General features: G+C 30.5%; 1 protein-coding gene across 3 annotated transcripts in view; it reads left to right on the top strand.

Annotated features, from left to right (window-relative positions):
* Positions 1-13,068, top strand: part of Gclc (glutamate--cysteine ligase) — a 59,253-nt gene that overhangs the window by 15,760 nt on the left and 30,425 nt on the right. For all 3 annotated transcript variants that reach the window (XM_035367395.2, XM_035367394.2, XM_085811989.1), the window contains 3 exons: positions 502-615; positions 7,147-7,205; positions 10,743-10,960. In XM_035367395.2, the coding sequence (XP_035223286.1) occupies positions 502-615; positions 7,147-7,205; positions 10,743-10,960 (391 nt within the window). The remainder of the gene's footprint in view (positions 1-501; positions 616-7,146; positions 7,206-10,742; positions 10,961-13,068) is intronic.

Here is a 13,068-nt window from a genome sequence, read left to right on the forward strand (position 1 = left end):
GTTGACCATATTGTGGCCATTAATACACATTTTTGTTAAATGGTATTGTTTCATAACTTTGAAAATAATTCACTGCTTGCTGTTCTGTAGAAAGAAGGCTCCAAATTTTAATAATTTTTAGTGCACGGAAAATATACAGCAATAACACTTAATTTAACTCCTCGTTCATGAAAACAAAATGTGTCTTATTGAGAATTATTCGGGTTTACATCTACTGAAGCCACACATGTTATAATTGTAATATGTCACACTTATCTGTAACTGCTAAATCGCACTGCTTGGCAATAATTTTACAGTTCAAAAGGAGAATACCTTAAGAACCAATAATTTAAATATTATACTTTTTAATATTTTTAAATTTGAAAAAAAAAAATAGCTTCAAACCTTTTCAGTTTGCATTATTGGTACATCATCAGATGTTGCTCAAATGCAGCTTTGGCAGATGGTGAGTTAATATTACCAAAATTAGTATTTTGTTTAATTGCAAAACTTTGTTTTAAGCCTAGGTTGTGCAGAATTTACTTTTCCACCTGCTACCACTGATCCTAAAGGAAGTGCCTTATGTTCTTTATTTTTCCCTGATGCCGCTGTATATGGAGGTCATCCAAGATTTAAGTAAGAGTTTCTGGAGTATTGCTTCAACTTTTTCAATCTAATAAAATCTTATAAATCCTTCTCAATTGACTACAAGGACTGGTGTAGTCATCTGTCTCTTAAATGCTAATTATTTTATATTTTATAAATTACTGTTAGGATTTTTAATATTTCAGTTTAACGTAATAAATTCCTAACCCTCTTCCACTAATTTTTTATTATGACAAATTATTCATAAATTTTCTGTGATTATTAGGTATACATAAAAAGAATTATATTTTTTTAAAGGTGGCATTTGTACCCTTATTGGAAATGCTATTTGTTGAAAAGAAATTCTGAACAAAATTGCTTAGTACTAAATTTGGAAGAACAATTGTTAATAATTGGCAAAAGCCATTTTTATATGATGCTGATTTCAAATTTAAAAGCTCTGTGTTTTGAGAGACAACTGACACTTCTATTCTATTTCAGGAGCATGTTATAAATGTATAACAACATGTTATAATGGATAAAACATTAGTTTTTAAATATTTCTGCTATTTTGTGTGTATTTGTCACTTTTAAAATTTTCTTAATTGTGTTGTCTTAAATGTTTTTATAACTTTTAAAAAAATGGAATGATGTTCAATAAATGAATTGTTTCTCTTGATGATGAAACACTTTGTTACTATGTGATTATCCATCCAACTTTTTCATAAAGTACCCAATCACTGGTAACTAATTTTTCGCCAACCTAACATGTTAAAAATAGCAACCATTTTTAAAAAGATGTTGCATTACAAATTACATAAAGCAGCAACAAATTAACTAAATTAAAATTGTGACAAATGTACATAAACATTTTCTTTTTTCCTGGTCTTTTGCCCATGTGAAGAGTGCTTAAAAAAATTCAGAGAATTTCAGAATTGTCAGCATTACATAACAACTTGGCACTGCTCTGCGTGTTTAAATCCACTTTTTTTTAACTTAGTAAAGCAGCAAAGAATTTCATATATTTTGAAAATGTTATCACTAAAAAAACATGGGAACAGAAATCACAAACATGATCCTCGAATTTCAAAACAGGTTGCATTTTGCCAGTACATTATGCATTCAGAACATGCATTCATATGTTGCCAGATAAATGCATTTTCATAAAATTCTGGTTTGCTTACTTTGACAGCATAGCTATTTGCCCAGTGACTTTTGTCAGTGTTGGGTAGATAATCAGAGGTTACCAATACTTTCTTTCCTTATGAAGTTGTTTTAATCTGAAATCATTTTTATTTTATTTATGATTTGCTATGATAGGATTCTTAACTATTAAAATGAATATGTTTTTAAATTAATACTTAAAATACCATCTTTCAAACATTAAGTGCATAAATATGATGAAAAAGTTACCTTTGGGGGTGACATGGATTTCTTTTCACAAACCTATGGAGCTTTATATTAAAAATAATTTTTAAAAATGTGAGAGGTTAATAAAATTTCTTTTCCACGAAGTTCTGTGTAAATGTTTGTTTTTTAACCAGCTTTTAACTTAAAATCAACAGATTCATGTATATTTGTGTAATAAAATATGTTGTATTAGAAATTGTAGGTGCTTAATACCTAATAATAAATAATATTAGTTAACCTGAAGTAAATAAACTCAGTTCTGCATTACTTATTGAAAATTCATGGAAAGCGTCACAGTAAATCGTCTGTTTAATGGTGCAAATTTATTACTTCCAGACATATAGGATTATTAGAAAAAAGTATCCTGTTTCATTCAAGTTTCAATAATTTATTTAAAAGAGGAAGAGTTTAGTGAAATATCATGAGCTTTCAGTAAAACTAAAAAAAGGTACTTTTATGAAGATGCAAATTTTTTGTTCAACACCTTTTGCAGTGATGTGAGCAAAAACCATGTATTATGTGACATAGTTGACAAAGTGGTCCAAAACAGAGAAGGCGTGTTCTGTTTTTGTTTAGCTCATTTACTTACTCAAACAACTACATTTTGTATGAATTAAATTTTTCTAAACTATAAGGAATCTGAATATCAAGATTTATTGTCATTGTTGATTTCCGTAGAATTTGTTGAAAGGTGCTTTGAATGTGTTCAACTTGTTCTTCAGATGCATAAAATTAACCAGGACATTTACATTTGCAGAAACAGCTTATACTTTTAAATTTACTTTACCAGTTGTAAATAGACTTCCTGCTTAGAAGTGATTTTTATACTAGGTTGAAAACTGCATTGAAGCATAACAATAGATTCCATATTTTTCATTTGTAAAACACAAAATGCCTTCTGCATTTCAGATAACCTTTTTGTCTTCTGTGCGCTGTAGCACATAATAATCGACTGTGACACCTTATAAAGTGCTTGGGGAAAACTTCATGTCTGCATGCATGTGCAGCTTTTGTAAAATATTGAAATTGTATACTTTTTTCTAATACCTTTTCTAATGCCATAATTATATGAATTAATCATTACTTAGATGATTATTTATTTGAAGTCAAAAGCACTTTTGCCTTTCCTATGTTCATTTTTAATTTTAATTATTAACTTGTACAAATTTATGTACCCCTATAGTATGTACGAATAAATATATGAATCCCAATTGCAATTTAATATGTTAATTTTAGGGCTTTTTCAGCAATAAAAGTTTGAGAATCTATTTAATCTCTTACTTAAAGCCATTCAGCAGTGAGATAATTCCTTTTTTTAAATGCAAAAGGAAACGGCTTTATTGTTGATACAAAAAAGAGTACTCTTCTATTATCGGAACCAGATTCAGAAATGTATATATGCATTTAAATATGGATATATGTGTACATGCATGAATATATACAGTTAGTCTGCGTGTCTAAAGTCTGCGTGCATCAAGAAAAGTAATATCAAATCCAAATTTTAAGGTGCGAAAAGGGTAGTTTCTTAAAGTTTTATTTTTTAAATATTTAGTTTCTATAAGGGACTTTGAAATTATTTAACTGTAATATTTTCCTATCTAATAATTTATGCACACTAATTTTTAAAAGATAAGTGGCCAGAAATCAAAGCCAATAAAGTTTGTGTACAACGCGAATGAGGCAGGGGATTTCTTATCTAACTTTTAAACTTCAAACTTGAGAATACAAAGAAGGTTACACTTGTCTTCTGAAGCAAATTTCACGATGATTGGAAGTTGTTATTTCTATTTTCTTTGACGAAAATGACAACCAATAAAGAAATTCCTTTAGTTACGAAACAACTAATTATCAAATTGAGAGAAGAAGGTAAAACTCTTCGTTATATTGGTAAAACCATTGGAAAGCCATTTTCTAGTGTGCAAAGAGTTATTCAAAACTATCTTGACACTGGTAGTCTTGCTGTAAAACCAAGATATGGGAGACCGAAGAAGCTAACGCAGAGAGAAGAAAGAAAAATTCTTTTACGAATTAAACAAAATCCTAAATTTTCCACTGCAAGCATTGCAAAAGACATTTTTTTAACTAGCAACAAGGAAATTCCTCCTGAGACTGTACGAAAAGTGCTGCGAAAGGCCGATTATCATGGACGCAAACCTAGGTCTAAGCCATACATTTCCGAGACAAATAGAAAGAAAAGAATTGCTTTTGCCAAAACATATTTAAACTCTTCGCAGGACTTCTGTAACAATGTGATTTGGTCAGATGAAAGTAAATTTACAATATTTAAAGTTAATGGCCACCCTATTGTATGGAGAAAACCAGGAACAGAACTGAATCTGAGAAATTTAAATCCAACTGTCAGACATGGAGCTGGCGGTGTGATGGTATGGGGGTGTATGTCGTCGAAACGAGTTGGAAATTTTCACATTATTGATAAAGTCATGGATAAGTATGTTTATCTGGATATTCTGAAGAAAAATCTACGAGACAGTGCCCGAAATTTAAACCTTTCTAATACCTTTATTTTCCAACAAGACAACGACCTGAAACATACAGCTAAAATTGTGAAGGAATATCTCCTCTATCACACTCCAAGACAGTTGCGTACTCCTCCACAGTCACCAGACCTCAATCCAATCGATCATTTGTGGGCAAAATTGGAGAAACGATATCGAAAACACAATATTACATTGCGAAATGAGCTAATTAGTAAATTGCAGGAAGAATGGACGAAATTTACGTCGGATGACACTGAAAAACTAGTTCAGTCAATGCTCAGACGTCTGCAAGCTGTTTTGAAGAATAAAGGATATCCTACAAAGTATTTAAGTGATGCAAAAAATTTATATTTTGCTCTTTTTTTTTTTTTTTTTTTTTTTTTTTTTTTTTTTTTTTTTAAAGTGTACGCAGACTTATTGGGGGGAATTTGTGAGTTTTTTTGACAAAATGTATTTTTGAAAAAATGTAAAAAGTATTACACTGATATTATTTACTTTTTATTTAAGCTTACAATTTTAGCTAATAGAAGAAAAAAAATGCAATGATTAAAATACATTTTTCTATGCTTTAAGTGTTTTTTTTTTTTAATTTAAAATTTAGTCTGTACGCAGACTTTTGTAGCTAACTGTATATATATATATGTATGGCTCCTACTTTTATATGTGTCCTAATATCATCAAATGGGGCGATATGTGTTCTGCGCTGGTTTTTGGCATGATTGCGTGTTGTGTATGGCAATCCTGTTGATGTTGAAAAATCTTTTGCTGGAGTAGTTTAATTGCTCGTTGTTTCGTGTGGTGCATGTTTTGAAATGGCCTGTGTTGCAATGAGAGACGTGGTGGGAAGATTTCAGTTGCGTATTTTAGATTGTGTGCAAAGAAAATTTAGTATTAAAAGGTACAATGTTGGAGTTGTTAACGAGTCTGCTCTGTATAATGCTCTGTGTCTAAAAAGATGGGGGGAAAGATAAAGTGGTGGAAGTTGATAAATCGAAGTTCGGCAAAAGGAAATATCATCGTGGCCATCCTGTTGAGGGGCAGTGGGTATTTGGAGGTGTGGAAAGAGGGTCTGGGAGATACTTTTAGTGGCTGTGCATGACAGAAGTAGAGAAATGCTGATGCAGTGTATTAAAGAGTGGATAGAGCCTGGTACAACTATTTGTTCGGATGGATGGAAATCTTACAAGGATTTAGGGAAAGAAGGTTTTGAACATTTATTTGTGAACCGTAGTATGAATTTTCTGGATAATGTGTCTGGCTGTAATGTAAATAAGATAGTGATTACATGGCGGCATGTTAAAGGCGGTATGAAATTGGTATTACTGCTGTTCGAAAAAGCATTCATTCATGGTGAGTGCATTTTATTTTATTCTTATTTTGTAGAATGTTATGTTCATTGTTTTTTAATATGAATTTCTGTCGTTATTATTGTTTTTTTAATTTATTTTAGTTTATTTTGTTGATTAGTGCATAGAACCTAGATTGTGCAATTCGTAGATGTTTTTTAAAGTTGAAACAGAACGCTGTGTACATGGTATTCTTTGAAATTTATTGTTATGTTAATTTATTAAAGCGAGGTGTGCATAGTTTGTAGATTTGTTCGTTGCCTAGATTGTGCAATTCGTAGATGATTTTTTTTAAAGTTAAAACATATCGCTGTGTACATGGATTCTTGTCAAATATTTTTGGTTAGAAACTTTACATTTTTACTGTGTAAATTTTTTGTTTTTGTTTCGGATTTTTAGCTTAAATTGTGTGTTCAAAACGTGGTTTTAGAAAAAAAAAAAACTTAGATAGTAATATGGCAGCATGGAGTTTCTTGCCAAAAATGTTTGGCAAGAAATTTGGCGACTTGAGGGCACATATAAGAGTAGTTCCATATGTACATACATACATTTCTGAATCCGGTCCTGATAACAGAAGAGTACCCAAAAAAGAAAAGATATTTAATACTTATTAATACATTTTAATATGCATATAAAGTTGTGTGTTTGTACGTGCATTTTTTATTTCTCATATACATTTTCAAAAACGCCTTCTGCATTCAAAATGTATGTACATCGTGCCTGTTAAATAAAGAATTATTTTAATTCCTTTTCTTTAATTAAAAAAATTTATCCAGGCTTATATTAAAAAATATCTATATGGAAATGTGATAACTTTCAATTAGATCAGTATATTAACTGCTCTGGTGGACAAATATTAAATATAAATTTGACAATATTATATGAATAGGGAATTTTGAAGCTTTAAAAAAAGACTGAGCTTTTGCTCACAGTAAATATATATTAACATCTTTCTGAAGATGCTGTAAGTGATGTTAATATCTTATTTCACTTTGTTTATGCTTTTTGTTAATATAGCTAATAGCAAGTTCAGAATGCATATGAGAGGACAATTGTAGGAAAATCTAAAGTTTTTTTATAAATAGAAATTTTAGGAAACTGTGATTGCATAATTATTTAAAGAGCTTTTAATTTTTGAACATTTTATAACTGTGAACAATTCTTTTAATTGTGAATTTAATAGAGCTGTTTTAAGCTATGGAATACATTTTAGATGCAGGTTGTTAATTGTGCATTGAAAAATAATTAAATATATTTCTGCAGATCTTATATTTATCTTACATGCACAATTTATATTATAATACTATTTTAATGTAATCTTATTGCAGAACTTTGGCAAGAAACATACGACAACGACGAGGCAGAAAGGTTGTTATAAACGTACCAAGTAAGCTTTTAAATTCTAGATAATGAATTTATCTTTCTAAAATATTTTACTAATAAAAAAGCAAAATTTCATGTTACTGTCATTTTCATGTTATATTGAGTTCAGTGTAAAGTTCAATTTAACTTATAGTTACTATAAGTGTTTATCCTTTTTTTTTTCTTCCCTCCCTTTATGACGTTGTATCAACATATGTCTGTGCCATATTTAAGAAACATTAATATCTGTGGTATTCACTTTGCTAAATTATTAAGAAATTCTTAATATAAATCAGCTTCCACAAAATCATCAATTAATTTAATCACAGTTACTGAAAAATATTCTGCTAGTCTCATATTTAAGTTTGTTGCTAGCTTATGCAGAATTCATTTCAAAATGTTTCATCAGTCTTTTAGGTATTTAGTGAGAACATTAAATTTGTTTGTTATGATGTGCTTTGATGTAGCTTGGAATATTAAATGTATTTTTTTTTAAATTATTGTAATGCAAATGACTAGTTGTATATCTATTTTCAGAACTCCTAATCAATGTATAGTTTAGCCTTGTACAAAGGCAATAGTAATTGCTATAACTATCCAATAATTCGATTTTCCCCCCTCCTGTAATTGATAAATCTGTTTAACCACTTTAAACTCCTACACTGTCTGGCCGAACAATAAACACCATCTATCCTGCGGTTATTTAAGGGGAAACTTCTATAACTATGCTATTTTGAGTTTGTACCTCTATTCTTTTACCATTTTCTATTTTAACATTTAATTTTCAAAATGTGATCATCTGACAGGATACCTGAATCTGAATTCTTTTGTTCTCATCTTCTCGAGAGAATATTGTGGAGCTATGGGCAGGTATAGGTAGAAATGGGTAGAATATCAGAATTTCATCAAACAGGTATAGTCTCGCTGAACTAACTATGCAGTTCTGCCCCAATTTTGAGGGAGAACATTGGAGGGGGGTCTGAAGGTCTCCTACCCCTCTTCCCATCTCACCAATCCCTAATGAAGACTTTTGGCTTGCCCAATATTTTGAGTACCTCCTTGCCGCACAGATACTACACACTTTCAAACATTCATGGTTTTTCTGGGATTTGAACCTGGGCCCATCAATATGGCAGTCAATGTCACTGATGACTATACCAGCCGGGACTAGTACTTTAAAAAATTTCAAATCTAGTTCTCTTTCTCAAAGCGCTGTTTCCATGAAATTCCATATTGCTAGACATCCATACATCTCTTCTTTTTTTTTACATGGTATTAATTAGATAATTTTGAAATGTAGTATTATTGTATATATTTACAAAATAAATTATTGTAATAAAAGATATTAATTAGATCATCTTATAAATGTGAAATAGATATTCCATTTATATAAAATTAGGCTTGGCCTTGCAAACATACAAAGAAATATTTTTTCTTCTCTATATTGTGAATCTGAAAAGGAAAAATTGACTCAGATTTTGTAACTATGCTAGTATTAAATAGGAGTTACTATAAAATACAATGAAACATTTGTCAGGTGAGCAGCTACTTTTTGAGACAATTTTGGTCTTATGTAAAGGTAGAGAAAATGTCTTATGGTAATGTCAGTACAATCAAAAGTCTTTAATCCGGACGTCCATAATCCGGAATGATCTATAATCTGGACCTCAAAGCTACAAACTTTCTGCGCATGCGTAAATGCATTTTGCATTTACGCATGCACATAATACATTTACGCATGTGCGTTTAATGTATAACGGACGGTATAAGCTAAGCTAAAATTATCTAATTATCTATTTCAGTTAATGTTGCAGATTGTGTTGTTCCTTAATCCTCTAATTGGATCCGGCTTATTATTTTTTGCAGAGTGTTAGAGCAATTTTATAAAAGTAAGCTTGAACTTTCGATTATGTCAAAAAGAATTTCCGATTATGGAGCTGCCAAAGGATCTACAAAGTGAAAGCATGTTTCGATATCCATCAAACAAAAAGTGGAATTGCAAAAAATGGATAAAGGCATATCCTTTGTTTCTAACCATTCCGAAATCTGTTTATAAACTCCGTGCTGCTCTTTGGGGGGGGAGAGGATAGTCATGGCACGCATTGAACTGGAAGTTGATCTGTCAGCACTATCCTTATTTTCAGGCAGATGTTTTTATTTTATTCGGCTTATAATTTTTTACTAAATATAGTATTTCATCTTGATGTACTCAGTCTTTGATATGATTTAAATCAAATTCTTCGTCATTATAAATATCACGAATACACATCAAATAATTTTCTGGTTACAATTTTCTAATTTCGACTATGCATAATGTATGCTTTACACATGCGCGCGTTGAAAGAAATGTTTAATTAAAGTAAACAAATAAATACTAAGCCTTTTTTTTTGTAAATTTTGATACCCTTTAGATCATAATTGCTCTTTATTTCATAAATTATGGTTTCATATTTTTAATTTTGTAATTTCTGCATGCCATCTTACCAGATTTAAACTGATGATCTCCGTAAAATCTGATAATCTGGAAAGTCCCAACGAGTCCGGATTAAAGACTTTTGACTGTATTAAATGTTTGACTGCTTCGCAGCGCAAAAGCACTGCTTTCATTTGTCTCAAAAACCACTGCGCAGCGAGTTTCAGTGTGTCTTTGTTGCTCCGTGGATGTGAACGTAGTCAGTCTGACCTCACACGTACTTTGTAACACGAGTGCCTTCTAAAATAACTAACTGCGTCATGGTTTTTGAGACAAATGAATGCTGCGCTTTTGTGCCGCATAGCAGTCAAACGATTAATATTCATTTATATTCTCAAAAATATTTGCGAGCTTCAGATGTGGTCATCATGAGTGATTTCATTGGATAGTAAAAAAGTGAAAATTGTTTTTTAGTGATTAACTTTATCATTTGATGAAAAACATGCTTTTATATTGTTGAAGGTAAATGAAATATCTTACATATTATGTATGTAATCCATTTTTCATTCAGATGTTATTTTTTACCTTTCATGTAATGACAGTAATGTACCAGGTTTAAAAAAATAAAAATTCTGGGAAGTACTCCTCTGTTATGTAGATTGCTAGATTGCAAAGAAATTTGATTTCAGCTGACTTTAGGTGTCAGAAAAGAACTAGAGTCTTGCTATAAAAAAAATAAAATCTTCAGAGCATCTGAAATAAATATCTCATATGTAGACCAAGTGATCACTTTTCATCCCAGTACAAAATCGTATCATAAAATCTCTTGTGCCTAGCATCTAAAAGTTTCTTTATGTGTAGATGGTCTAATATTAGCTTGGCATTGTATTGAAATATTCAGATTCATGGAGAAAAAAATCTGTGTAATTCTGATTATTAATTCACACATTCTTTATTCTTAATTATCAGTCTTATTGTATTTGAAATAGAAAAGCTAAGAAAATATAAATTTTTAGATTTTATTTTATTTATTTATTTGTCATTTTGTGTTACCATCAGGAAATTTTTATTTTGTTATAATCGATATTAAATAAATTAGAATTTATATTTTCTTCTCTCATATATTTATTTGAGAAGTAATTCCATTAGTTTACAGAGACCGAAATACACCAGATCCTTTTGTTGAGGACTTCACCAACCTTGGAGATGACGGCGAAGCAGCAGCTGCTGCTTTACCAAATCATGTCTATATGGATGCTATGGGATTTGGCATGGGCTGTTCATGTCTTCAGGTTACCTTTCAAGCTTGCAATATAAATGAAGCTAGAACGTTGTATGATCAACTTGCACCAGTTTGTCCTATAGCAGTATGTTAATGCATTTCTTATTTTATCATTCTGTATATCAGATGAAAAACTAACATATGTTTATTTTGTTGTATAAGTTGAATTATAAATGCAAAAGATATTTTACTATCATGTTTAACAGTAGATTCTGTATTATTGCAGCCATAATTTTATGCTAGTGATTTTTCTAAACTTTTAAAGTAATGCTTCATATTTAATAAAGACTTTTAAAATATTTTTAAAAATTACCTGTTTATTTGTTTGATTTTATGAATTCATTAACTGGAATTGAAAACTCTTTCTTAAAAATGGAAGTTTAGCAATTATAACTGGTTTTTAATTTTATAGCATCAAAATTGTTATCTCTAAAGTTTAATAAATAATGGCCTAATCCTATCGTAATTACTGACATAATAATGCGAAAAAATAAACTAACATAATACAATAAATTAAAAATATTTTGCCATAACTCCATTGACTTAATCTTTTATTATTTTTAAATAAATACTGTTGTTTGTATTCATGAACAAAAAGAGCAAATCTGCTACTATAAATGTAATGTATTGATGAATAAAAAGTGTTATTTTAAAATTTAAAGAGCTAAATTATATAATGAATTATCTTTCAATAATAACTAAGGACTTTTTATGTGAATTGAGTGTTCAGAAGGCCACGAAGAAAGAAGAAAAAATGTATGAGTAAAATAACTAATAATTAAAGTATTTAAAAATTCTAATTGAGGTTAAAATTCAACAAAATTTAAATACAAATTTTTAGTCAAAATTTAAATACAAATTTAGCAAATTGTTATAATAATGATAAACAGTTAAATAATAAAATAAAATATTGGATCTTAGTTGGGAATTACAACTTCATTCAAAAAACAGATAAATAGCTCATATAACCTCTGGTGGTATTTCAGCCTGAAATTTCCTGTATAATGCACTATCAAAGGATGATAGTAACAGACAATGTGACATATATGATAGAAACAAGGGATGGTAGAAAAGACTCTTCTTTTTCAAAGGAAGAAAAGGTAAAACCATTGGAGCATCATTAATGAAAATAGAATACTGGAAACACTATGAGAGTATGAGCGAAAATTTTAATGGAGATGTGTAACTTCGGAAGCAAAGAAGAGTTCAACACTGTCTGACCACAATTCCCTGCCGATATAAATCTAGCTGTCAAGCAGAATGTGGAGAGAAAAAAAACTTGCCTTGAATCAAATGCTATAACAATGTAAGAAATGTAAGGCTCTATACAAGTGACAGTTTTCTTGCCTGATATTTGTTTACATCATCACAAAAAACCCTTCCTTAGGGAGTTACTAGCATTGTACGTGCATAACAAGGGTGACCACATTTAGTACTTTTGAGGGTGGAAATTTTACCCATTCTCATAAATTCATTGTTCTTCCTGCAGCCTTAGGCATGTAGGTAGAGAGCGTTTCTTTCCTTAAAAGTCTTAACCTCTGTCAGAGGCTTTGTTTCTCAGGGAAAGACTGCATGCATTTAACAGTTAGAATTTTAAGTCTTATTTGTTGTTAAAATTTTTCTGCTGAAATTATGGTTCATTTACATAAAAGATGCACTGGAGCCCTTTTATTTAAGTGTCTGGTGCACTCTGGCTGGAATTACAATTTACTTCAAAAACTGAGAAGTACAGGAGCCTGGCTCCTGCGCAGTTTAAGGTCTGATGATGTGAAAGTGCCTCATATGCCTGTATGGGATATATTCAGTCTGATAGAGAATCATACAAATGTTGAATGCTGTTATGCTGAACATTTGCCAGATTTTTATAACTGCTGACCAGTTTCTTGCAAGATAGCTGTACCAGCATTCTTACATGTTTCATATATTTTGGTGAGTTGGATGGTTAAAAAAAAGAATTGTAACATTATATGTATATTCTCTGGAAATGTTCACCATATGCAGATGAAGACTATCTTGCTGAAAGATGGCACTTGGCAGATGCAATAGCAGTTACAATAAAACAGGCCGCAAAATCATATCAACATCATCTCAGCTGTGTCATTAAAGTGGTGTGAAGAACATAAAAATGATTAGGTATCATTTCCCAGTAGCTTTCCAAATGAATGTTAAATGTGATGGATGTGTGCTAATTTA

Source organism: Stegodyphus dumicola, chromosome 2, assembly GCF_044657685.1.
Source record: "Stegodyphus dumicola isolate Sdum_Otavi_A_Nest chromosome 2, ASM4465768v1".
Taxonomy (NCBI): domain Eukaryota; kingdom Metazoa; phylum Arthropoda; class Arachnida; order Araneae; family Eresidae; genus Stegodyphus; species Stegodyphus dumicola.